General features: G+C 39.5%; 2 protein-coding genes across 3 annotated transcripts; both read left to right on the top strand.

Moving 5' to 3' along the window:
- Positions 1-232: 232 nt before the first annotated feature.
- On the top strand, positions 233-7,686 carry LOC109237489 (putative E3 ubiquitin-protein ligase XBAT35). 2 transcript variants are annotated; one of them, XM_019403803.1, is made up of 11 exons: positions 233-548; positions 1,555-1,669; positions 2,849-2,929; positions 3,025-3,113; positions 3,226-3,317; positions 3,644-3,725; positions 4,233-4,335; positions 4,427-4,501; positions 5,630-5,715; positions 5,918-6,634; positions 7,446-7,686. In XM_019403803.1, exons 1-10 carry the CDS (start codon positions 447-449, stop codon positions 6,599-6,601), a joined length of 1,509 nt encoding a protein of 502 aa, XP_019259348.1. In that variant the 5' UTR covers positions 233-446; the 3' UTR covers positions 6,602-6,634; positions 7,446-7,686. The 2 variants fall into 2 exon arrangements, with proteins under 2 accessions (XP_019259348.1, XP_019259349.1); XM_019403804.1 differs by lacking the exon at positions 4,427-4,501.
- Positions 7,687-8,799: 1,113 nt separating this feature from the next.
- LOC109237490 (AMSH-like ubiquitin thioesterase 3) lies at positions 8,800-12,026 on the top strand. Its single transcript, XM_019403805.1, has 5 exons — positions 8,800-9,109; positions 10,718-10,782; positions 10,875-10,950; positions 11,050-11,250; positions 11,360-12,026. Exons 1-5 carry the CDS (start codon positions 8,996-8,998, stop codon positions 11,726-11,728), a joined length of 825 nt encoding a protein of 274 aa, XP_019259350.1. The 5' UTR covers positions 8,800-8,995; the 3' UTR covers positions 11,729-12,026.
- The last annotated feature ends 12,989 nt before the right edge of the window (positions 12,027-25,015 follow it).

Here is a 25,015-nt window from a genome sequence, read left to right as displayed (position 1 = left end):
GAGAGTGACTTAGCCACCAAGTAATAAACTCTAGAATCTCTCCAAATATAGACATATTCACCGTAAATACAATTCTATTTATAACAATTGTAAGATTTTCCTTTGAAATTTCGATGAGTTTGAAGTAATATTATTCTTAATCAATGCATGTCCAAGAATTTTCCAAGAAAGAGAGGGATGAGAAGCGTCTACACGTACTACTATATTAGTTCATCTACTTGTCAGTCTCCCTTCTTAATTAAGCAAACACACTACATTTCCCGCTATTCATTATTTCTACCCCACAAATTTCCATTTTTCAACACCCACCGCGTAATTAAAGTCAGAAATAAAACCTTTTGCTTCACTCAACCCTCGAATTCCCCATTCCCCATTTCTCTATCCTCAATAATTTTCCGAAAACAAAAAATTGCCAATTTTCTTCGATTTTAATTTTTGTGGATCAGATGGGGCAGCAGCAATCGAAGGACGAGCTTCTGTATCAGCAAGTAAATTATGGAAATATCGAAGGCATCAAATCTCTCCACCGTGAAGGCGCTGCCCTTGAGGTATCATTGATATGATTTTTCGTTGTGCATTAATATCATTTTTTGGGTCTAATTTTGGAATTTTTACATATGTTTTAGAATTTTACCAAAAAGAAGAAGAAGAATAAAGTGGAAAAAGTTGTGAAATTGATGAAATTGAGTTGCTATAGTGATGAAACACTGCGAATTTAGTTTATATTAATGGTTGACTGAAGTTAATTTGGGATTTTAACAGCTAAATATTGGTTTATTTGATTGATACTCCCGCGGTCCCAATTTATGTGTGTTGTGTAACTAGACACGAGAAAAAAAGATAAGTAAAACTTTGGAAACTTGTGGTAAGTCTCTCGTTAAGGGTAAAATGATAAGTTTAAAGTTAAATTGTTTCTACATATAGATGTGATAGACTAAAAACTAAAGTGCATCACATAAATTGGGACAGAGGGAATAATATATATTCCCATAGTGAGTTTTGATCATTTCTGCTTTATGCGAGACAACAACAACAACAACCCATTAAAATCCCAAAAGTGTGGTCTGGGGAGAGTAGAGTGTACGCAGACCTTACCCCTACGCCGAGGGGCAGAGAAGTTGTTTCCGGTAGACCCTAGGCTCAAGAAGACGAAAAGCGAGACAATATATTAGTAAATTTGAATTATGTGTAAAAATATCACTCAATGAATTATGACTGAATTTAAACTAGTTGGAGTCATCTATATGTGTAAAAATATCACTCAATGAATTATCACTGAATTTAAACTAGTTGGAGTCATATATATGAATCATCGGATTATCAATCCACAAATTTCGCGTTCAGAGGATTCATCATGATTAGACTATTTTTATGCTGGCGTACCCCAACCCTCCTCCTTAATTAGGGTTTAGGACTAGTTATGCTTTTTTTTTTGAAAAGGTAACATATCTAGTTATGCTTTGTGATGTTCACATAGAGGGAGTTTGTGTTTATAATGGATAAGAATATTACAGAAATCTGTGGTTATAATGTGTTTAAATGGGTTGATTTCAGTGGATGGATAAGGAGGGGAAGACGCCGTTGATTGTGGCGTGCATGAATCCTGAGCTTTACAATGTCGCAAAAACTTTGATAGAATTGGGTGCCAATGTCAATGCTTACCGTCCAGGTAACTAATCTTCTATGTCTTTGTATACTAAGATGGCAACTTGTGGTAGTGACTTAACCCGATAAAGTTTTGTGTAATAATGGGGTGAATTTTCTTAAAAGAGAGAAAACTCATGGAGCTAATTGAGAGGTAGTTCTTTGTGCTATCTTATATAGATTTTAGACCAGTCTCCTAAGGCCATTGTTACAGAGTATGTAACTCGAGATATGAGTGTTTCAACATGACATGTTAGACCTCATATTAAGTCACTTTATTCTTGCAACTATTTAACGAGAAAATGATAAATGCTAGTGTTATGAAATGGTAATTGATTTGTACAAGAGATACTCCAACACCTCACCATGTTTTACATGCTTTCATTTTCATTCATCTTAGCATAATTCACCTTTTCTCTTAAATAGGATTTTTGTTCCCCTCCAAGCATAAAATTAATGGTACTTTTCTTATTTTATTGTAGTGGTGATATTGTCTTTTCGGCTAACTGTTTTACCCATTTGAGATCATTTTAAAAATTAGGACACTTCCTGTTTAAACAGTTACCCCGTTTGTCAATAATAATATTTTAGTATTTGCTGTCACAAAAAAAATGAAATAATGGTTCACTCGCGAATCTTCTGACTTTTTCCCAAGTGAAATTCATGTCCAAACGCATACATATTTCAACTTCAATTTCAAATACTCTTATTTTGAACCTCAACCAATTATTGTCCAAACGCGTACGAAGTATTCTAATTTCAAGCTTTCTTATGTTAATCTGTTCTAATAAAAGTATTATCATTTATTTAGCATGCATGGAGTAACAATTTGGAATAGCAAAATCATGGTGCACATATTAATATCTATCAATATCGACAGAGATCAATCATTTTTTTTCCTTTTAATTCAAGCAATTGTGTATTTGCTTAAATAAGACATCGGTTATTACTAGTAAACTAAAATACTTTGATTATTTCTCAGCCTCTGTTTACATCTTGATTTAAATGAAGTGTCCTGCATTTATCCGTATACAAAAATTACATTTGTTCAATTTTCCAAATTCATTCCGTCACACCAAATAATGTGCATTCGACTCTCATCTAGGAAACAATGTCGTATTTACATAATCAGCATTATTCATCTGTTCTGTAAGTTATGGATATCTATCTGATCCTTCTGTAACACCCTTATGTACATCTTTAGGTCGTCATGCGGGGACTCCTCTACATCATGCAGCAAAAAGAGGTCTTGAGCAGACAGTGAAGTTACTCCTTTCACATGGAGGTATATCTACTCAAACACATATAATGCCTAATTCATTTGGGCTATGAGCGCCTTTCTGACTTGTTTGATTTCCTACTTGTCTCGTGTGTCTTAAGCAAATGCATTGATAATGAATGATGACTGCCAAACGCCACTTGATGTTGCCAGAATTAAAGGTTTCAGCAATGTTGTCCGTGGAATTGAGGTATATGTTCACACTTCAGTTTTATGTTTTTAATTCAACCCTTCAACTTATGCAAGGATTATGTTTCAATATTCTTTTCTCTCACACTTGTTATTTTCATGTAATGCATTAGAACCATATTTGCTTATTTTCTGGTTGGCTACGGGAACTTTACGGGCCTGGATTTCTTGAACTGTTCGCACCACAGTTGCTTAGCCGGAAAGTGTGAGTATAATGTTCATTTTGGGTTTTCACTAGAAAATTGTTTTATTTCTTTCAGACTTCAGAAATGCATATTCAGTGGTTATATTTAATGGAAATGGCAGGCAATGGTGTGTGACTTCATTGGTCTCACACCATCTCGTGTCGTTCTCCCCCCTTCTTTTGGCTTGTTATCCTATGTATTGCGCATTGCTGCGTGTTATTGATTTATGTGTCTTATTTCTGTTGCTACCAGTTCTTTTCACAGTTCAATAATTTGCTCTTGCCTTCTATTCTAGTTTTTAACATTGTTATCAAAATGGACTTACGATGATTCCACATTTTTATAGCTGGGTGGTTGTCTTACCATGCGGTTCCCGTAATCTCAGAAAGCCTTTCAAGTTGGAGCTTGCTATATATTCAGCTGTCCAGGTGAGTCTCCTATCTAATTGTTTACAGTGTGTAAGTTGGGAACTTAAAACTGTTAGATTTTTTGGAGGACCTGGGTAATTCACCTGTTTCTATTTTGTTTTAGACTTATATAGAGAAGCATTTACTAATGTACTATGTTTAAGTTTTAAAGACCTTTTGTAATACTGGATTGACAAACGAGATTCATATAGTTCGCTCCACGTGTTAAGCAATCAGCTGAATTCAGATTTTTACCCCTTTGTGATAGTCCTGGATGGTTTCTTTCTTTGGAACGTCTCTCAAAAACTCAACTCTTTAGCTTCTTGCTTTTGCTGGTCGATTTCATTCTTCCCTACCTTTGAGTTATATTTGGTTAGAAAAGTCAAGATCCGACTGTGTTGCATGTATTCTTTCCTGATTGTTGCTCATATCATATGCTTTCCGAATGGGGCCAGGGAAACTAATTCGTGTTTTTGAAAAGTCATATGCTTCATGCTACTAACTTACATAGTGTTATATCTTGAGCAGGATGCTCAGCCCCGCACAATAGTTGCACTGTGGAAGGCCAATATGGAGGAACCAAATTTCAGCCAGCCTGATCCAGCAGTTATCATATCCGATATTTCAAACAGTAATTTCCTAATGTTTTTTAAGCAGAGTTCTTATAGCTGCCATGGAATATTTCCATTTGAAGATGATTATTTCTTAATTTTCATGCATAGTCCCGAGGCGCTGGAGGCGAAGGCGAGGGATAATGCCCTCCCAAGGGATAAGGAATAGACCCCGAGGAGCTAGGCGTAAGTACATTGTATTCTGATCTAGTAAAAAGTCCCCCGGAAGAATGGGGTGACGGAATTTATAACGAGGGAAGGGCTATGCAATTTTTATGAACTTTTAGAGTCACAATAAGGCAGTTCTAATACTTGAAGGGACCGGTAACACAGTGCTGTATGCACAGTATGTGTTTGTGTCTGTTCATAGTATTCTTCCATGGAAAGGATATATATGGGGCTTGAAAAGTAGTTATTGGACCATGCCACTATTTGCTGAGAGCTGGTTCAAGTCAGTTAGAAGTTTTGCTGGCTGTTCTAATCAATTGCTAAGATTGTTCTCTCCTCTAAGCCTGTGCTTGACATTTAGGCTTTTAAATCTTATGGTCAAATTTACTCCACCAAGTGTCTGAAATGATAAAGCTTTTGCATCTTATTCTCATACTGAATTACTTACACATTTAAGCATCGAGGATCCGTATTGCGTGTTGCTTGTGCTATCATCTTCACCTCAGAATTAAAAACATTGTTAAGAAACTTGAGTTCTTAACCAAAATTGTCCCTTGTGTTTATGGCTGGTCTATTTTCATTCTTTAAATATACACCTGAGCTCATATCATCCAACAAGTTTGCTAAAGTAATGCAATCCAATTAGCGGAATGATACTAACCGGCCCAAAGAACTGACGGTGAAACCATGTGCCACTCAAATGAGCATGGTTAAAAAGAAAGGCCATCCTGAGTTGTCTTTCCCAATCCTCTAATCTCCCTTAATTCTGCACCCTTTATGGTGTCACGAGGTTTCATCATCAGTTGTTAGTTTTAAGGGTCAGTTAGTATCAATCTGTTGGTTAGGCCAAATATGCTCAGCCTTAGCAATCTTAAAGATTGATAAGTGTTCAGATGTTATTTAACTGATGAAAATAGACCTACCCATGCATAAGGGAAACTATTGGGTTAAAACGCTCAGAAACTGCATCTGCTAGTTTAAAGATTTGAAATGATTGTTCCATTTTGTAGAAATGAATATTAGCTTTGGGGGGCCAGGACAGAGTAATTATCTGCCTATCGCATGATTCTGTTGTTTAAGTCATTATTTGCATTATGCAACTTTATTACTGAATCAGTTTCCCCATTTTCAAAATGTTTATTGCAGAAACAAGGATTAAACTTACAGCTGTCCAGGAAAACGAAAAGCAGCAATTGCAGTCTTTCTGCAATGCATGCAAGGGAATTCCTCAGGTTAAATATAATACATCCTTTCTCTTCAGAAGTTATGTTTGCAGTCATGTCTAGATCTGCTTGCTTCTTCCCAACTGAACGATTTTTTGTTATATTCTTGAATTTTGCAACAAGGACTATGCTACCAGTGAAGACATAGAACTGTTCTTTTTGTAGTTAATGGAGTTAAAAACTTACTTTAGTTGCTATACCACATTTCCAGGTCATGCATCCAGCATTTCCTTTCAGATCTCAAACTCCTGTGGTCCCTGCAACTGCTCCTTCGACCACAGAGGATATGGAATTAGCAATGGCGATTAGTGCCTCTCTTCAGTCCGCTTCACAACAAAGACCAACCTATCATGAGAATCACCCAGGATCAGGAGCAGAAACATCAATGAATTGGATTAACCCTGTTGAGGTTGCCAGTCATAGTGATAGCTCTTTTACAGGGGCTTCTTCCCAAAAAGCTAGTAGTAGTGGCTGCCAGGTTGAGGAAGCCAGTTCAAGTGGCACTCAAGTTGAGCAAGTCCACACTTCTAGTGATACATCTACTGTTGTTGAAGCAATGCAAGAGAATCCGGTTACTGAATCTGTCCCAACAGCTCCTCCTCTTACGAGTGAAGTTATAGACGATGGGCCAATTCAGTATCCATCGATCGACGCCAGCCCAGTTGGCTTGTCTTCTCCGACTATTGAGAACTCCGGAGCACAGGAAAGCAGTAATCCTGATGGTGCTTCTTCATCTTGTATAATATGCTTAGATGCTCCAGTGGAAGGAGCTTGCATCCCTTGTGGCCACATGGCTGGATGCATGTCTTGTTTGAATGAGATCAAGGGAAAGAAGTGGGGCTGCCCCGTCTGTCGTGCCAAGATAGATCAGGTGATAAGGTTGTATGCTGTTTAACAGTTGAAGCAGCGAATGACTAAAGCCACAAATGTAAGCAATTCGGCAACCTCATGTCCTCTTTGCTTTTGTTTCACTAGATATAATAACAAAGTAAATATGTTGAATAATGTCATTCGCTCCTAGTATCAATTCTTCTTCTGAATCATAACCAAGTTTTGGGGTATTTCAACTTTTGTCTATATAGGCTCTTGTTTGAGTAGCTCTTGGTTTTCTGCTGTTAGCGTATAACCTTTTGGGTTTGTTAGTGAAGGCATATACTAGTATTATTTAGGGCCTTTTCCAGTTTGAAGGAATTTGGAGGGATGATAACTGGAGCCACGTCCTTATTGCCTATCGACTTTTGAATTCTTCTGAACCATCTGTATTGAAATCCTTAGTAAGCACTAGCTTTCCTGGTAACTAGAAAAAGGGAGGAAAATGTGCTTTGCTTTTGGGAAAAAAGTTTTTTGATCTACCAGTTGTACATTACAGACGTTCTTGCTGTCCTTCAAAAACATTTAGGAAATATGATCAATTTTGGAACTTATAGGTGTTTCCGCTATTCTATTAAAAATTATTTTCTTCTCTTTAGAACATGTCCCTTCCTCAACATATGTGCTTACGTCGAAGAGTACGTACATATATTTTGCAGACGAGTGCTACCAGATGTTCTGATTTGCTGAATGCATTGTCAATTTTTTACTATTCTTGAGTCAGACCCATTGAATATGAAGTAAACTAAAGTAATATGTATTGCTGACTGAAAGACTTGATGGTTATGAATAGGATTGTACTGCAGATGATATATGTTACAAGATTCCTTACTGGCAGCTGACGAGCTATATACTTTCTCACTTTGCAGGCATACACACAAGTTTCTCACTATTGAAAATTGTGAGTTTTGTATACATATATATGCTAGTTGTGTTTAAGATTCTTGAAAGGAATCAAAATGCTATGGTTGCCTTCATGGTTTATCGTTCCGGAGAATGTAAATTACTTGTGCAGAGAACCGAGAAGTGAAACTCTTACTGGAATTACAGATGTATTGATACAATCCTGTGTATAAATTTGTTTTATTGAGACCTTTAATATGGTCAGCACTGCCGAGGGTCTTTCGAAAAAAGCCTCTCTACCCCCTCGAGGTAGGGACTAGGTGTAAGGTCTGTGTGCACACTACCCTTCCCAAACCCCACTAGTGGGATTTAATTGGGTCGTTGTTGTTGCTTTAATATGGTACTTCAGTGCATTTATTAAATCTTAGAAGGCACTACGCAGTGGCGGAGGCAGGATTTCCGCTAAGGGGGTTCAAAAAGGAAAAAAGTTACAAAAGATTGTAGCTAGTGGGAATTGAAGCAAGGACATTACAAAGATTTTGAACCCCTTGACCACTAAGCTATGCTTTTGGGCTGTGTCAAGGGGTAAAAAACAGATTTTGCCTTATATATACAATGTAATTTTTCAGCGAAGGGTTCGGGTGAAGCCCTTTCCGCGCCCCTAAATCTGCCCCTGGCACTACGATGGACAATTTAAGTTAATAGTTCCTTAGTAAGCTTCCCAAATGGAATGTCTAGGGTACGAAAACACTTGCATACCTCCTCAGTTGAGCCATTGCACGGAGCTTGTCTAGTGCGGTTTACCTTTTTGTGTGATTTACGGACTATTACATAGGAGCGGGTTTACCTTGTGCGCACCCGAAGGGTAGCGACCGAGGGTTTTCTTGTTAACCAAAAAAAAAAAAAAAACGAATCGATCCAATTGCGTCAATTTAGTTGATGGCACTAATTTCAACTTCCTTTTTGTAGATTATTTTATACTCGAGTCTTGTAAAGAATTATCGTATCTTCAAGGAATTATCTTATCTTCAAGGGATTATTTGAAGATTTGAAAATCACAATTTAAGACGAAGTATCATAAACTTCACTCTATTCATCTGAACTATAGTCCTTATTAACTATGTAAAGATAGAAAAAACAATGTATATTCAGATTTTATAATCAAAGAAAAACTTGAGACGCTATTAACAATACAACTAAACAACTAAACACGAAGAAATTTTCTAGAAGCAAAAAGTAGAACAAAAGAGAATGATATATTGCACTTATCAATTGTCATCCCCCCAAAAGTCAAAGGAATAATTGTTTGGTGATGGCGTTGACTAGAGGGAATTTCAAGTTGGCGTTTATAAGTTTATTTAATTCATGTTTAATTAGAATTACTAATCAGAATTATATAAAAATAGGTTTTCCTATTATAGCTTATTTTATGTGTGAATACTAGTGATTTCTAATAAAATATTTTCCTTCAAAATTTAACAACTAATTCCATATTTGAGAAATTCAAGCAAGTCATTGACTTACCGGAGTTTCAAACTAGGAATTTTTATCTGTTATCGTCGCCGGCGCCGGTGAAATGAGTCGGGCGAGGAATCCGATCAACATAAGAGAATTTACTAGAAAGATCGAAGTTGACAATCAAATTCCTATCCAATATTACTACAGGATCGCTGATAACTTTCTCAAAGAGGTCCCCTTCGTTCTCTCTCGTTAACTCTTTCTATTGCTATGTGTCTGCTAATACTTGTTCTAATTTAAAATTGTCTGCGCTTTGCTGTGTATATCTTTTGCCAATAAAATCTGTACACTACTAACTTTCATGTTTGTACGCTTAGTTTGTATGTCAACAAAGACTATAAAATATGTTCCATGGGAAAATTGCAATAGAATTTGTTGAAAGAAAAAGGTAAAATATTTTCTTTTATGTAATTCTTTGAAAGGAAAATGGAATTCAAAATAAAAAGAAACAATTTTTCGTCTCAATACTCGTATTCTACTTATATTGCTCGGGCTCTCCAAAAATGTTAGTTGTCGGATCCTCCAAAAGTAGTGCACTTTTGGAGGATCCGACGCGGGTGTGACAACATTTTGAAGAGTCCATGCAATATTGTATTCTACTAAAGGATAGCCAAGCATCCCACATGCACGCGAGGTCCGGGGAAGGGCCGCACCCCAAGGGGCGTGATGTCGGCAACCTACCTTAGCGTAAGCATTGGCGATTGCTTCCACGGCTCGAACAGGTTACCTATAGGTCACACGAAACTAACTTTACCGTTGCTCCAAGGCTCCTCTTCAATACTCGTATTCTATTGTGTTTACTAAATCTGAAGGAATGAACTTCCATTCAACGGAACAGCTCTTACTTCCTTCTTTTCACAGCCTTATCATGCATACAAAATTTCGGAGAGTCAAGTACTTTTCAGCACTTTCCCTAATTTTCCTTGTCAACCAAATGATAAAGTTAATTTTATAGTGAAATAGCTAAGGATGACAGAATGTGAGCATTTTCAGGTGGTCCATACGGTTAGCTAGGTAAGAACTCTATGGCCAAGACTGAAAATTTTATTGTTTGATGAGCGAATAAACTCTAAATCTAACTATAGATTAGAACTTTAGATTGCTGCTGTTGAAAATTGAGATGATCTTATTATGCTGAACGGGAAATTTCTAGTTTGTATCTTCTCGCTTGCACCCGCCCTATGCGTGTGAATATTGGACATAGTATCAAACTGTATAGGCAACAAAATCATGTAATATAATGCTTGCCTTTTGGTTTCATTTCTGTGTTCTTATCCGAGCTTTTTGTTTGGGAAGTGAAAAGGGTAGGGGTTGGTGAATGTTGGGAGAGTTAACAAAATGGATAGTTGCAACATCTCTGCCATAGTCATCTGATCAATTATATTGCCGACATAGAAACTCTAGAATTGGAGTAGAACCATATTGCTTTGCACGCTAAACACCAGGTATTAACAGGACAACGGTGACATAACGAAATCTGATGTTCTGTTGGATGAAAATGGAAGAGGAAACAAGGAAATTCAATTGTAAAGTTTGATTAAATGTGTAGCTTGATTTCGTCGATGCAAATGAAATGGCTGTTAGTATAACATCTGGAGACAAAGGCATACTATAAGTCCTCTAGTTCTATGCTCTATGCGAGTGTTAATAAGATTATCTGCCTTATTGTATGGTGCTCTTTTAAATACTATAAGTCTTTGTTTACACACCATTGCTTGACTCTGAGTTGACGACTTGGCGTACCAGCTTTATTTTAAACTTCTGCTTCATTTTCCTCTAGGCAAACAATCATCGGCAGGAGAACAATATCATAGATCTCTACATTCTGCTTCTCAGATACGCAGGGTAAACATATATTTCCATGTTGATAACTTCTTGAGGGCATATTAACACCTATCTATGAGTAATTTGTTAAATATATGTGTTCGTGCTTCCAGTATTTTATCAGAAACTATACCTTTCCACCGAGACTACATTACTTCAAATGATACAGAAAAGAGATCTTACAGAAAGGTAATTAAGAAGTGCCTCTAATATCTAATTTGTGAAAGTTGCATGTTCATATTTGCAGCCTCATGGATGTTGAATTAATCATTAGTGATGCGATTTCAGAAATTACTGGATGTCGTTCGTGAGCTGGAGTCCATAAGGCCAGAAGTTGAAAAGGAAACTACTAAAGTGAACAAAGAACATGCATTGAAGGAACAGAATCGACTAAACAATTTGAGAAAAGCGCAAGATGTTTCACAGGCATCATCGTCTAGACAGCCGCCTGTTAGTAGAATGGCTTCCTTATGGCCAGATAATAAGCAGGTAACATTGCATTGTTAAACTTTCTTATTGAAACATTTGTTTATATTCTCATTCTTCTCAGATTTGATTTATGCACAAAAATTGTTTATTGACAACCAATTGTTTCTAGGCAAGGCATTCAAGACTGACTCTCAATATCCGTCGCCCTGTTATCCCTGGAACTGTACCTTCAGCACCACCAATTGACAATTTGGTCATAGATAATAATGCCCCATTGCCATCTGATTTAGACGAATCTAGTTTTGTGGATTCATCTTCTTCAACAACAGAGAAGTTAACGAAGAGACACGACGGAGGGAGTACTAATACTGCTTCATCATGTATTATATGCTTTGAAGCTGCAATTGAAGGGGCTTGTGTACCATGTGGCCATATGGCTGGGTGCATGTCTTGTTTGAATGAGATTAAAGCTAAAAGCTGGGGTTGCCCTGTCTGTCGCACTAAAATCGAGCTGGTTTTACGTCTATATGCTGTTTAACAATTGAATATCTTGGGTGTAAATGTTTTTAGAATTTCCATTTATCTACTTTGCTGTGTTCTGTAAATTGTAAAGCAAAAGACATGTCCGTTTCCAAGTTCTGGTTCTCAGCTTCCTTGTTTTTTTACCATGTTGCAAAAGTTGGCAATGTGTATTAAGTTTAATAGTCCAAGGCTCCAAGCTATGCCTCATAAATAACCCACGTAATTTCTTTCCTAGCATGTGTTATTCTTGCTATTGTTGGTATTTTCTGCAGCTTGATGTCATTTTGAAATGAAGATTGAAGTGTCTGAGCTAAGCTGGAAATGTACTGTGGTAGAAATATATTATTCATGGCAGCTTTTCGGTTATATTTTTCTTGTGCAAATGTGCTTTAGTTTGCAGACTTTTGAATTACAGTGGTTCTTGAAAGAAAGTTGAATTCTGTTTTTGCATCTGATGAAGGTGTGATTTAGTTGCATAATTGTGGTTCTTAAGGCTGCGTACAATAAATCCTTGTGGTTCGATCTTTTTTCGCTTAGTGCATCGGACGGCTTTTTTACTGTAGTTGTGAAGCATTTTCCTGGTTCTTACCTTCTTAAAGATATGTTATATCGAATCAATTTCAAGTAAGCCACTCAATGAAATCAAACTCCTAAAAGTCAAAAACTTTTGTTTTCACTCTACAAAGCATAAATACTTGCTGATATGAAAGCAGAAACGAAATGAGATTGGTTTATTGTATTCATCCACACATTATCGATAGCTTATGATTAGTAAAAAATGTTTTTTTGAATGATTAGATAAAGAAAATTGTTTAGAGAAGATTAAATGTATCGGAAATGAAAGACGATTTATGCTATCGAAAATATTACTATAAGAATATATGTTCTTAGCACGTCTACTTCTCCATCTTTACTCTAAAAGCCAGAAACCTTTTCTTTCACTTTACATCTCTTTCTTCAAATAATTATCTCATTAAATCTTTGAAATTTTTCTATTTACATAATTAATGCAAGTATATCGATTTTTCTTCTCAAAGTTTCTGAGGATGGTGTTTGACCAAAAAAGTTCAAACCTTTTTGTTAAACTAATTAAGTGAATGATAATAGGTAAATTCTAGGTAAATATAATAAGTTCTAGATCCAAGATTGGTGAGAAATAACAACCTAGAAATCGCATTTAAAGCTATTTATGACCAGAAAGTGGTTTAATGATATTCTTGTGAATAAATAAAGGAATAAAGATAAGCAATAAATATGATGAATGGCAATAACTGTAAATAAAGAGAATAATTCACCAAAATATGTAACAAGGTGGATGATTCTCTTTCTGACGATGATGTAAGACTTTATCGGATCTAGTGTGGAAAAGCTTAGAATAATGCAACAAAACCAAATATTGCATAAAGATGATGTTTGTAGTTATGTGGTAGTCAACTTCTCTAGAGAGAGCATATCAAGATCAGTAATAATTGGTTCCCTTTCTTTCTCTCTCTCTTCCTGCTTATACGGGACATTCCCCTTACCTACTAAAAGTACAAATACAAAGAATATTCCTCCGAATATTCTTTAGAAATGCCTTATAACTAAACTAGCCGTTTGGCCGATCTGAGTGCTCGACCTCGGCATTCACTGCTCAGCTCGCCAATGTTGCTTATTAAGCATGACCTCGGCCTAATTGATTCTTGATTTCCCTATTTCAGGCGAGTTCTCTTCGATTAGATTTTGACCCATACAGTTAGTCCCTCCGCCCGTCGGGGTTGCTTTTGGGCGAGCTCAGTGGGCGGACTTTGCCAGTTGCAATTTTGAGAAATTTGAGCACATTGGCCGATGAGTGACCCTTTTTTTGGCGAGGTGGTGACGTGGCGCTTCAAGAGCCACACCTGGCCGTTACGTCAATTTGAAATGACATCATTCCATCATGCGTCATTGTGGCGCATGTTCCCCATACGTTACATCGCTTCCCGCGCCTCTTCTGTTTCAAAATTAATGAGGCGGCGTTTGGCCTTTCTCGATTAGGGTGCCCATATTCTTATAAATAGGGATGGGCACTCCTCATTCGAATTGTTGCACTTCTAAAGCCTTTGAAGCCTGAGTTCTTTTCTTCTTCGAGTTCCCAGCTTCTGTGTTCTCTTTCTCCCTTCTGTGTCTTTTGCTACTGTCATCTCCTTCATTTTTGTATTTCCTTTTCGCATACAATCGAAAAGTGGCCAGTGCTTCCTTTGATCCTGTGACGCTGGCTGCGGACGCACCTCCTCATGAGGAAGGAGCAGCCACGGTAGAAGATGAAAACTTCCCCATCGTGGATGAGATAATCCCATGTTCCGAGAAAGCTAGGTCAGACTTCAAGAACCTACCTGAGGATAAAACTGAACCTGTCGTTTCTGTGATGGATGCGGTGGCGCTTGCTGCATTTAGGGCTAAGTGGCAAATTCTGGCCCACGTTGAAATTGTCCCCGCTGGTAGTGATGTAGTACAAATACATAGCCCAGGTTACGCGTACCCATTCGTCATCGGTTACACACTTCCCCTTCCTTCCTTGGCGGAGGATTTTTGCCGTTTTTATAACATGTGCCCGGCTCATCTCTCTCTGTACATATACAAGTTCTTCCTCATGCTTATCAAGTATGCGGAGCTGTCCAACCGTGATATTTCTCTCTGCCATCTTCTTCACCTCTTCGCCCCAAGTTTTCACAGGGGCATGATGATTCATATGCACTACCGTGGGACCAAGGGGTTGGTGGTGAAGATGGAGGATAAAACTAATCGTCGTTTTTGGAAAAATTTCTTCTACGTGAAGACAGAGCACGTGGTATCGAACCCCAGCGGATTCCCCGAGGAGTGGAACTTTGCTCGTAAGTGTTTTCCTTCCAAATGAATTCGTTGTTTATTCTGGGTAACCTGATTGTTCTCCTTTTATTTTTGCAGTCGAGCAGGAGCCTCCTTCACCAGTCGCTGACATTCGCGACTGGGTGAGTCATGTTTTGCCTCATACTGTGGGGATTCACGAGTGGTCGCACTTGAATGAGAGGTTTAGGCGTAGACCTGCGACCGGTGCGTTACCTTTGACTTTGATTGTTCGACCTTTATATCGCCGTTTCTATCTTCTCTTATTTATCTTTCTTTGTTTATAGGTCGGAGGGCTTTAAGGAGGGCGAGGGCTCCTACGCCTGCTTTTTTCCAGTTAGGTATCTCGGTCGAGCCCGTACTCGCTGTAGCTGCAAGTGAACCTTCTCAAGCTGTTGTTATTCCTCGGACCCCGGCCTCACATGGTCCTAGTCGCCATGTTACTGCCACACTTGCTGAAATTCTGGCTTCTACGGTGTTTCACTTGGTTGATGAGTCAGACCAGGGCGAAGAGGAGAGGCTCCGTTAAAAAGGCAAAGGTTAGAAGCAGATAGGAGAGTGGTAGGAGAGGAGTCGGTGGTGAGTGAACCTGAGTTGACTATGGCCGAGCTGGGGGCAGTATGGCATTGGATGTGAAGACCGCGCCTCCTTCGAACGTAGAGATCACCTTCGTGGAGGAAGGGGGTGACCAGAGGCGGTTGTGATCACTCAGAGTGGTCCGTCAACATCAGGGCAGGCCAATGTTCCCTCTTCGACTGAGGAGATGGTGAAGAGAGTGATCGTAGATGATTACGAGTCTGGCTCCGGTGTCGATCCCGAGGAGGCGAGGATATTCGACGAAGGGCTTACGCGTGTGAAGGTGAGAATGGATGGATCCTCTCACTCGATCGTAATTCCTTTGGATTGCGATTTGTTGGAGGATACGGTGAGCTTGGTCCCCTCCTTTGCTCCTCTTTTCTTTGTCGCTGAAAACAGGACTCTTCAGCATCTCCGGGATTCTGACTTGTCACTGGGCATATCCGGGATGGCTCTGAGGGCAAGCTTTTGTATTATTTCTGCAACTGGCATCTTTTTCTTCTCTTTACCAGTCTTCTTACTCTCTTTTTCTTTTTCAGACTTTCATTTTGGAGATTGAGAGTGCCCGCCGTGAAGAGAGGCGGAAGGTCATTTTTCAAAAGATGGCTGCGAGTATGTCCGTTATCATGACAAGTACCGTGAGATGCATGCACGGCTTAGAGCAGGTGGTAACCCCCAGTCCTTTAGGGAGGAGTTGGATCAGAAGGACGAGGAGCTTGTGCGAATTGTTGGTGAATGCAGTGAGCTTGAGGGGTTGCTCAGGGCCAAGGACAAAGAGCTCGAGGTGAGCAAGGGGGTCGTGGCCGAATGCATCGACCTTCAAGCGCAGGTGACGACTTTTCGGGCTGAGCTTGAGCAAAGCTCAATTAGAGTTGCCGGTCTGAGTAGTGAGTTGACTAGGAAAGTGGCCGAATTGGTAAAGTCCGAGGAGGCTCGGGTAGCGGTTGTGGCAAAGGCGGCGGCGTTAGAGAGCTCTATCTGAGTCCTTAGGTTTGAGCGTGCAAACATCGCGGAGACGGCTGTGCTGAGGGAGACGCGGCTTGATGAGCGGATTGGTGGTCTTGAGAAAGAAGTTGAGAGCTTAAGTGAGCAGGTCGCCGCCCTCGAGGCTGAGAAGGCACAATTGTTGGTTTGGCCTTCTTCCTCTCGTGCTTCCGCTTTTCCTGATGTTCCTCGTGATTTGTACGAGATGTGGATCCATGCTGAGGCAAAGCTGGATGTATATAGGAGCTTGATGGCGACAGGGAAGGTTCCTGATGCCGACTTCGAAGATGCCCGTGCTAAGGCACGTGATGCCATGCTTGCCTATGGTTATGACCCTACCACGCCGAGGAATGGCGATGATGAAGAAGACTTGGGTGGGGCTTGCATCCGATCCTTGGTACGATGATGAGTACGATGATGGCGCGTGCGAAGGTGGAGACGGCGCCAGCGGAGATGATGCAACGTGATGATGCAGTGTGATTTTTTTGTACTTATATTTTTTGTGTTTTTGCTCTTTTCTCTTTTTCTCTCTTTTTTTGGAGGGGGGTCTTTTTGGCCCTTTGTAAGATACTCTATTTCGGAATGGAATGACTATTGTCTTTTTGCTGTATGTTTTGGCTCTTTTCATTTTTCTTCGTATGCTTCTTCCTTTGTAAGAGTTCTCAACTTAGTTGACGTGACCGAGGTCAAATGTCGATTATTTTGAGCGAGGGCGAATGCGAGTTGATTCAAACGAGGTCGAATTTCTGACTCTTTAAATGATTTGAATGAGGTCAAATGTGAGTCTATTCGAACAAGGTCGAATGTCTGACTCTTTAAACGATTCGAACGAGGTCGAATGTGAATAAATTCGAGCGAGGTCGAATGTGAGTCTATTAGAACGAAGTCGAATGTCTGACTCTTTAAACGATTCCAACCAGGTCGAATGTAAATAAATTCGAGCGAGGTCGAATGTGAGCCTATTCGAACGAGCTAGAATGTTTGACTCCTTAAATTATTCGAACGAGGATGAATGTGAGTCTATTCGAACAAGGTCAAATGTGAATAAATTCGAGCGAGGTCGAATGTGAGTCTATACAAACGAGGTCGAGTGTCTGACTCTTTAAACGATTCGAACGAGGTCGAATGTGAATAAATTCGAGCGAGGTCGAATTTGAGTCTATTCGAACGAGGTAAAATGTCTGACTCTTTAAACGATTCGAATGAGGTCGAATGTAAATAAATTCGAGCGAGGTCATATGCGAATAAATTTGAGCAAGGTCGAATGTGAGTCTATTCGAACGAGGTCAATGTCTGACTCTTTAAATGATTCGAACGAGGCCAAATGTGAATAAGTTCTCGATCGAGGTCGAATGTTTTACTTTGGCGTAATATATGAACTTGGTGGAGATAAATTCATGCGTGCATATTTTGCTTTGTTTATACATCCATTGGAGAAGTTTACATAAATTGGACATACGTTGAAGTTTGCATGTTTTTTTGAAGTCTCAGTCCATCTAGTCCCTTCATTGGTCGACCGGGAAAGGAGAAGTAGTTGATAGGCCGAGCAATGAATTCATACCAAAAACTCTGAGACGTTCACTTCGTCGCCTCATTAAAAACCTCCCCGGGAAACCCAATTGGGACAAAACTCGGGTAAGGGAAAAAAAGTACGACTCGGGAGATGTCTATCCTTAGAAGTTCAAGTATTTGAGGTGGGCGACGTTCCAATTATTTGGTTTTAGTTTTCCTTCCATTGTTTCCAGTTGGAACGACCCTTTGCTTGCTGCCGCCATGATTTTATATGGGCCATCCCAATTGGTTCCCCATTTGCCTTCTCGCGGATCTTTGCTTGCTTGCATTTTGGCTTTAAGTACATAATCCCCGACTTTGAGTGGCCTGATTTTGGCTTTTTTGTTGTAGTACCGCTCTGCCTGTTGTTTTTGGGCTATCATTCTTATGTAGGCCATGTCTCTTCGCTCTTCGGCTTCATCGAGCTCTTGCCTTCTGTTCTCGTCGTTGCTTTGCCCGCTTTCATTTGAGTATCTCAAGCTGGGCTCCCCCAACCTCGACTGGTATCATTGCATCAGTCCCATATACTAGTGAGTGTGACGTTTCCTCTGTACTCGTCTTTGGCGAGGTGCGATATGCCCATAAAACTTCTGGTAGCACTTCTGGTCACAGTCCCTTGGTGTTTTCGAGTTTCTTTATATTCAGTATTATTTTGTTGGAGGATTCTGCCTGACCATTGCCTGCGGGGTGGTATGGCATGGAGAGTATTCTTTTGATGTGCCATTTTTCGAAGAACTCGACGGTCTTTTATCCAGTAAACTAGGGGCCGTTGTCACAGCAGATTTCTTTGGGGATGCCGAAGCGGCATATGATGTTTCTCCATATGATCGTGATTACTTCTTGTTCGCGTATTCGGGCGAATGCACCTGCTTCCACCCATTTGGAGAAATAGTCAGTTAAAACTAAAAGGAATCGTACATTACCTCGTTTCGCCGGGAGGGGTCCGATGATGTACATTCCCCACTTGAGGAAAGGCCATGGAGAAGTGACTGAATGAAGGTGTTTGCCCGCTTGGTGAATCATGGGGGCATATCTTTTGCATTGCTCGGTGGCTTCCTTCTTCATCGCGGGCCAATAGTAGCCCGCTCGTATGAGGCATCTGACGAGAGCTTGGTTGCCGGCGTGAGCTCCACAATGGCCCTCATGTACTTCATCGAGGACGCCTTGTGTTTGATTTGGCCCTAAGCACTTTGCTAGGGGGCCGCCAAATGTTCTTTTGTACAAGTCGGTATCGACGACGCTGTACTTGGCCGCCTGCATTCGAAGCTTCTTGGCTTCTTTTTTATCGGGCAGGAGCACTCCGTCCTGCAAGTATGAGATAATAAGATTGTGCCAGTCCCAAGTCAGGTTTATAGAACGTACCTCAATTTGGTCTAGCAATGAATGGAGGAGAGTAACCGCGTCCCCCTCTCCAGTTATGCTTTTGGTTGCCGCTGCCAGTTTGGCGAGGTCATCTGCTTCGATGTTTTGAGCTCGAGGTATTTGATCGAGCTAGCATTCATCGAACTCGGGTAATAATTTGCAAATCTCGGTCTGATATTTCTATAATCGTTGCTCTTTAATTTGGAAAGTCATTGTGACCTGATTGATGATGAGTTGCGAGTCGCATCGAAGGATGACTCGTCGTGCTCCGTATTTGAGTGCTGCTTTCAACCCTGCAATCACGGCCTCATACTCGGCCTCGTTGTTAGTCATATCAGGGCATTGCATGGAGTGGCGAACTACTTCGCCTGTTGGGACCTCGAGCACGAGTCCTAGTCCAGATCTAGATGCGTTAGAAGCGCCATCAGTGTACAGGCCCCATAGGTCGCGTACTTCGATAGAGGTAATGGCGATTTCCTTCTCGACCTCGAACGTTATCTTCGCACTGAAGTCGGCGACGAAGTCAGCAAGAACCTGCGACTTTATCGTTGTTCGCGGCTGATAGGTTATATCGTGCTCTCTCAGCTCCATGGCCCACTTGGCCAATCTACCCGACAATTCGGGTTTGTGCAAGATACTCCTTTAAGGAAAAGTCATGACCACCGAGATGGGGTGGCACTGGAAATAAGGTCTAAGCTTCTGTGAAGCTACGACCAAGGCCAGAGCTAACTTCTCGAGGTGGGGGTAACTCGTTTCAGCGTCGACCAAGTTTTGCTAATGTAATAGATCGGAGATTGCGTTCCTTTGTTTTCTCGTACCAAGACTGCACTTACTGTGACATCGGACACGGCCAAGTAGACAAGGGGTCGTTCTTTGGGTTCTGCCTTAGTGAGCAACGGTGGTGAAGACAGGTAGGACTTCAGTTCTTTCAAGGCCTTGATGCATTCAGTATTCCATTGGAGTCCATTATCTTTTTTGAGTACGCCAAAAAATTTGTGTCACCTATCGGAGGACCGCGAGATGAACCTTGATAAGGCGGCTATTCGGCCAGTCAGTTTTTGCACTTGTTTTTTGCTGGTTAGATTTTCTAGGATTCCTTCTATGGCCTTGATTTGGTCGGGGTTGACCTCGATGCCTCTTTGTGATACCAAAAATCCGAGGAATTTCCCGGATGTCACACCGAAAGCTCATTTCTCGGGGTTTTAATTTCATGTCATACTTTTTGAGGTATGTCGAAGGCCGCCCTCAAGTGGTCGATATGGTCTTCCTTCCTTTTTGATTTGACCAACATGTCGTCAATATATACTTCATGATTTTGCCGAGTTATTCTTTGAACATTTTGGTCACCAGCCTCTGGTACGTTGCCCCTGCGTTTTTTAACCCGAATGGCATCACTTTGTAGCAGTACGTCCCCTGGTGGGTAATAAAGGTGGTTTTTTCCTGATCCTCCTCCTCCATGAGAATGTGGTCGTAGCCCGAGTAGGCGTCTAAGAAACTCAGCAGTTCGTGCCCGACTGTAACGTCGATGAGTTGGTCGATGTGAGGTAGCGGGAATGAGTCTTTTGGATAGGCTTTGTTCAGGTCGGTGAAGTCCACGCACATTCTCCACTTACCGTTCTTCTTTTCACCATGACTATATTGGCGACCCACTGAGGGTACTTCGATTCTCCTATAGAACCGTTCACTAGTAATTTTTTGACCTCTTCACGAACTGCGTCGTTTATTGCTGAGTTGAACTTTCATTTGATTTGTCTTACCGGGGGATAAAATGGGTCGACGTTCAACTTGTGAGTTGCTATTTCCTTTGGGATACCTGGCATGTCTACATGGGAAAAAGTGAACAAGTCCACGTTATTTTTTAAGAATTTATGAAATTTACCTAGATTTTGGAGTTTATGACCAATGAAAGCTTTTTTGCTGGGGTTGTCATTGTCTAATTGGACGGGGTCGAGGTCCTCTACAGTTTCCTGTGGCTTCTATGATTCAGGGTCGCGGATGACGTCTTTCGTTTCCTATCCACACGACCCCATCTTGGTTAATTGCTATGCTTCCTCGGATTTTTCTTTCAACTGTTGGGTGTATGTGCAATCTTGGGCGATGCGGTAGCATTCTCGGGCCATGCATTGCTCTCCCCAGATGCTGAATACTCCTTAGGGGGTGGGAAATTTAATGACTTGGTACAAACTGGAGGGGACGACTTTCATGCCGTGTATCCATAGTCAGCCTATGATGGCGTTGTACGCCGTATCCTGGTCCATGATGTGGAACGTGGTCTCCAAGGTGACGCCGCCGGCCAGGACGGGCAGCGTAATTTCTCCAGATGTCCGCTCAACTGCATTGTTAAAACCTGTTAGCGTGATGCAACGTGGCACTATTCTGTCCTCGAGCTTCATTTGGATGAGAACTCAAGGATGGATGATGTACGCGCCGCTTCAATCATCGACCATGATACATCTTACATCAGTATCAAAAACACGTAAAGTAATGACAAGGGTATCATAGTGACAATAGACCAAACCGTGGGTATCCGACATATCGAAGATGATACTTTCTCCGAGTTCGTCATACCATTCGTGGGTGATTGACCGCTTGAGCTTGTGAGTGGTGGTGAACTTCATGTTGTTGATAGATGCGTCATCACCTCCCCCGATGATCATTTGAATAGTCCGAACTGGGGAAGGTGGTTTGGGCAGCCCCTGATGTTGTTCTCTCCGTGAGCTTTGTCGATAGTGTTTAGGAGATTGGCGGTGAGATCGGCTATCGCCTTTCTCTTTTCTTCTCCATTGCGTGCCATGTCAGATCTGTGCAAACACGAGATACGAGACTATGCAGATTTGCATGTTTTTTTAGATCTAGAAAAAACTAAAACTTTTAACTAGAAAATCCCCATAGACGGCGTCAAATTATTTGACCAAAAAGTTTAAACCTTTTTGTTAAACTAATTAAGTGAATGATAATAGGTAAATTCTAGTTAAATATAATAAGTTCTAGATCCAAGATTGGTAAGAAATAACAACCTAGAAATCGCATTTAAAGCTATTTATGATCAAAAAGTAGTTTAATGATATTCTTGTAAATAAGTGAAGGAATAAAGACAAGCAATAAAAATGATGAATGGCAATGGCTGTAAATAAAGAGAATAATTCACCCAAATGTGTAACAAGGTGGATGATAGATGGCCAAATGTGTGAGCATCAAACACTTTATCGGATCTTGTGTGGAAAAGCTTAGAACAACACAACAAAACAGAATATTGTATAAACATGATGTTTGTAGTTATGTGGGAGTCAACTTCTCTAGAGAGAGCTTATCAAGATCAATAATAATTGGATCCTTTTCTTTCTCTCTCTCTTCCTACTTATATGAGATATTTTCCTTACCTACTAAAAGTACAAATATAAAGAATATTCCTCCGAATATTCTTTAGAATGCCTTATTGCAAAACTAGTCGTTTGGCCAATCTGAGTGCTCGACCTCGGCATTCACTGCTCGGCTCGCTAGTGTTGCTTCTTAAGCATGACCTCAGCCTAATTGATTCTTGATTTCCCTATTTCAGGCGAGGTATCTTCGATTAGATTTTGACCCATACAGATAGGGCAGTGATCCGTAGGGGTGGATGGAGCTTTTTCAGATTAAGTAAAAATAGTGTTAAACAGAAAAATTCTTCGATTGCTAAAAATAAAAGCGAAGTTTACTGCACGTCCAATCTCAGATGTTTATCGAAACTTGAGTTTAAATGTCGATTTTATGAAAAAATTTTAACTGATTTTGCTTGCGTAATACAATCAAACTTCTTTGTAACAGCCAAAGGCGGCTCAATAATATTGCCTAAAGCAAAACCTTAATTAGAGAAAGATCTTATATTTATAAAATATTTAATGAGCATTGTTGTTTTACAAATGGGCAATTGAGTATGAGTAGTGGAAAAAAAAAAAGAGAACATGATTTGAAAAAGCATAGAAAACTGAATTAAACATTGCAAACTTTGTTGCATTACTTGTGTGTTTGACTGCATTACAATTGAACTGAGAGAACCCAAAAAGTATTTAATTTATGAGAGCAAAAATAAATAGTAAGTTAGATTATTAGATTTAGTTAAATGACTAACTAATAAATAGAGAAAAGATTCGGCAAAAAGCAAAAATAAGATTGGCAGAAAATTAATAATAAGGTTATTCTACTATTTGTGAGAAGAAGAAATTAAGTTATTGAACATTAATATGAAAATAAGGAAATTAATTTTATCAATGATAAGAAGTAATTATATAAATTATTTGCAATATATTAGATAGTAATTTTGGGACCTTTGTTGAAAGTTACTTCCTTTTAGTTTGTTATTATATCTGGTACTTAGCAATCATGTCCGTTGTTTTTGAAAATTGCTACTGCAAAATGGTTGCTCCCTGGTTGTTACTATTTGATGCTACTCTTTCTCCCTTTTACTGAAAATTATTGCTCCCTGATTGTTACTATCTAATGCTACTTTTTCTCCTCTTTTTCCTTATCGTCTTTTGTCTCCTCGTCTTTCTTTCTTCCCCCTCTTTCTTCTTCTCCTTCTTCCCTTTTCTTCTTTTCCTCCTTATCTTGAGCCAAGGATCTAGCATCTCTACCTCCCAAGGTAGGGGTAAGGTTTGCGTACACACTACCCTTCTCAGACCACACTTGTGAAATTATACTGGGCATGTTGTTGTTATTAATTTTGTGGCCTTTAAATTCTCGAGACCTAAAACAAATATTTTACTTGTTTTAGGGTTTGGCCGGAACTAATAACAACATCCTTATATAACAGTTATTCACTATAATAATCAAGTCTTATTTGAAACAAAATTATTTATATTATGTTGTAATATATACCCTCAATAATAGTATTTCACTATAGTATCGAAAAAATATCAAAATAAACACAATTGCTGCATAGAGATTTGATTGTATTTGAAGTTATGAATGATATTATCAAAGATCAGTTCCAAGTTCGTTAAAATTTGAGATGTCTAGTGAACTAGAGCTTTAATATATTATTTTTCAACGCTTACTTTAATTGAATATTGTCCAAATACCTTATATTTTGCATATAATAAATTCAGTAGTATCCAATGCAAATTCTCCATGCTAAAAATGACAAAAGAAAAGAGATGGAGAAAATAAGACGAAAAAAAGAAAACAGAAGCCAAGAAGGGACTGACCCAGACAAGACAAGGCAATAGGGTAATGGGCCCACAATGACACAGACAATACAACAACCTTTCACGGCCCAGAATTTTATCCACATAACGTCAAGATCGTGAACTACACGCTCTGGACCGGACCAAACCCGCTTTGGGTCCATGTTCAAACATTAAACCAACCAATCAGAAATATTGAACGGTACCAATATGGGCCGACATGAGCCTCAGATGCTCACGTGCACTGGACAGGTATTGTGGGCCCAACATTGACTTTATGTCTAATCAAATGGGTCAGCTCCAGTGGAAGTGATAGTGCAATCAGGACATCAGGTAGTACTACCAGTTACCGGGAACGAAAAAGAATAGGGAAATTTACTTTATATAGTCACTCTAAAAGTAATATCCAATGTATATTTTTGTATATTAAAGATTAATAAATATATTTTATATATAATTAATAAGGAGTATATATTTTTATATATTTAATTAACGAGTGTAATATGTTTGGCCGATTAACAAATATGCAACTTGCTCAAAAAAATAATGCTACAACTAGTAGGTTCACCTATATGAATTTTTATTTTCCATTATTTCCTATTTTATTTTGGTAGTTGATAATATGGGTGTTCATGGTTCGGTTCGGCCGATTTTTTATAAAACTTATACCATACCAGTTTTTCGATGAATTCAATTTTGTATAACCAAAATTAGACTTTTTAAAATTGTCTCAATCATCTCAGTTTCTCTTCGGTATTGGTCCTGATCAATCAATTTTTCATTTTTTTTTTAAAACGTCATGCAAGAGTCGCTAGTCGAAGTTA

This window comes from Nicotiana attenuata, unplaced genomic scaffold, assembly GCF_001879085.1.
Source record: "Nicotiana attenuata strain UT unplaced genomic scaffold, NIATTr2, whole genome shotgun sequence".
In the NCBI taxonomy this organism is placed as follows: domain Eukaryota; kingdom Viridiplantae; phylum Streptophyta; class Magnoliopsida; order Solanales; family Solanaceae; genus Nicotiana; species Nicotiana attenuata.
The sequence above is the reverse complement of the archived record's forward strand: the minus strand, read 5'-3'. Positions and strand labels throughout refer to the sequence as shown.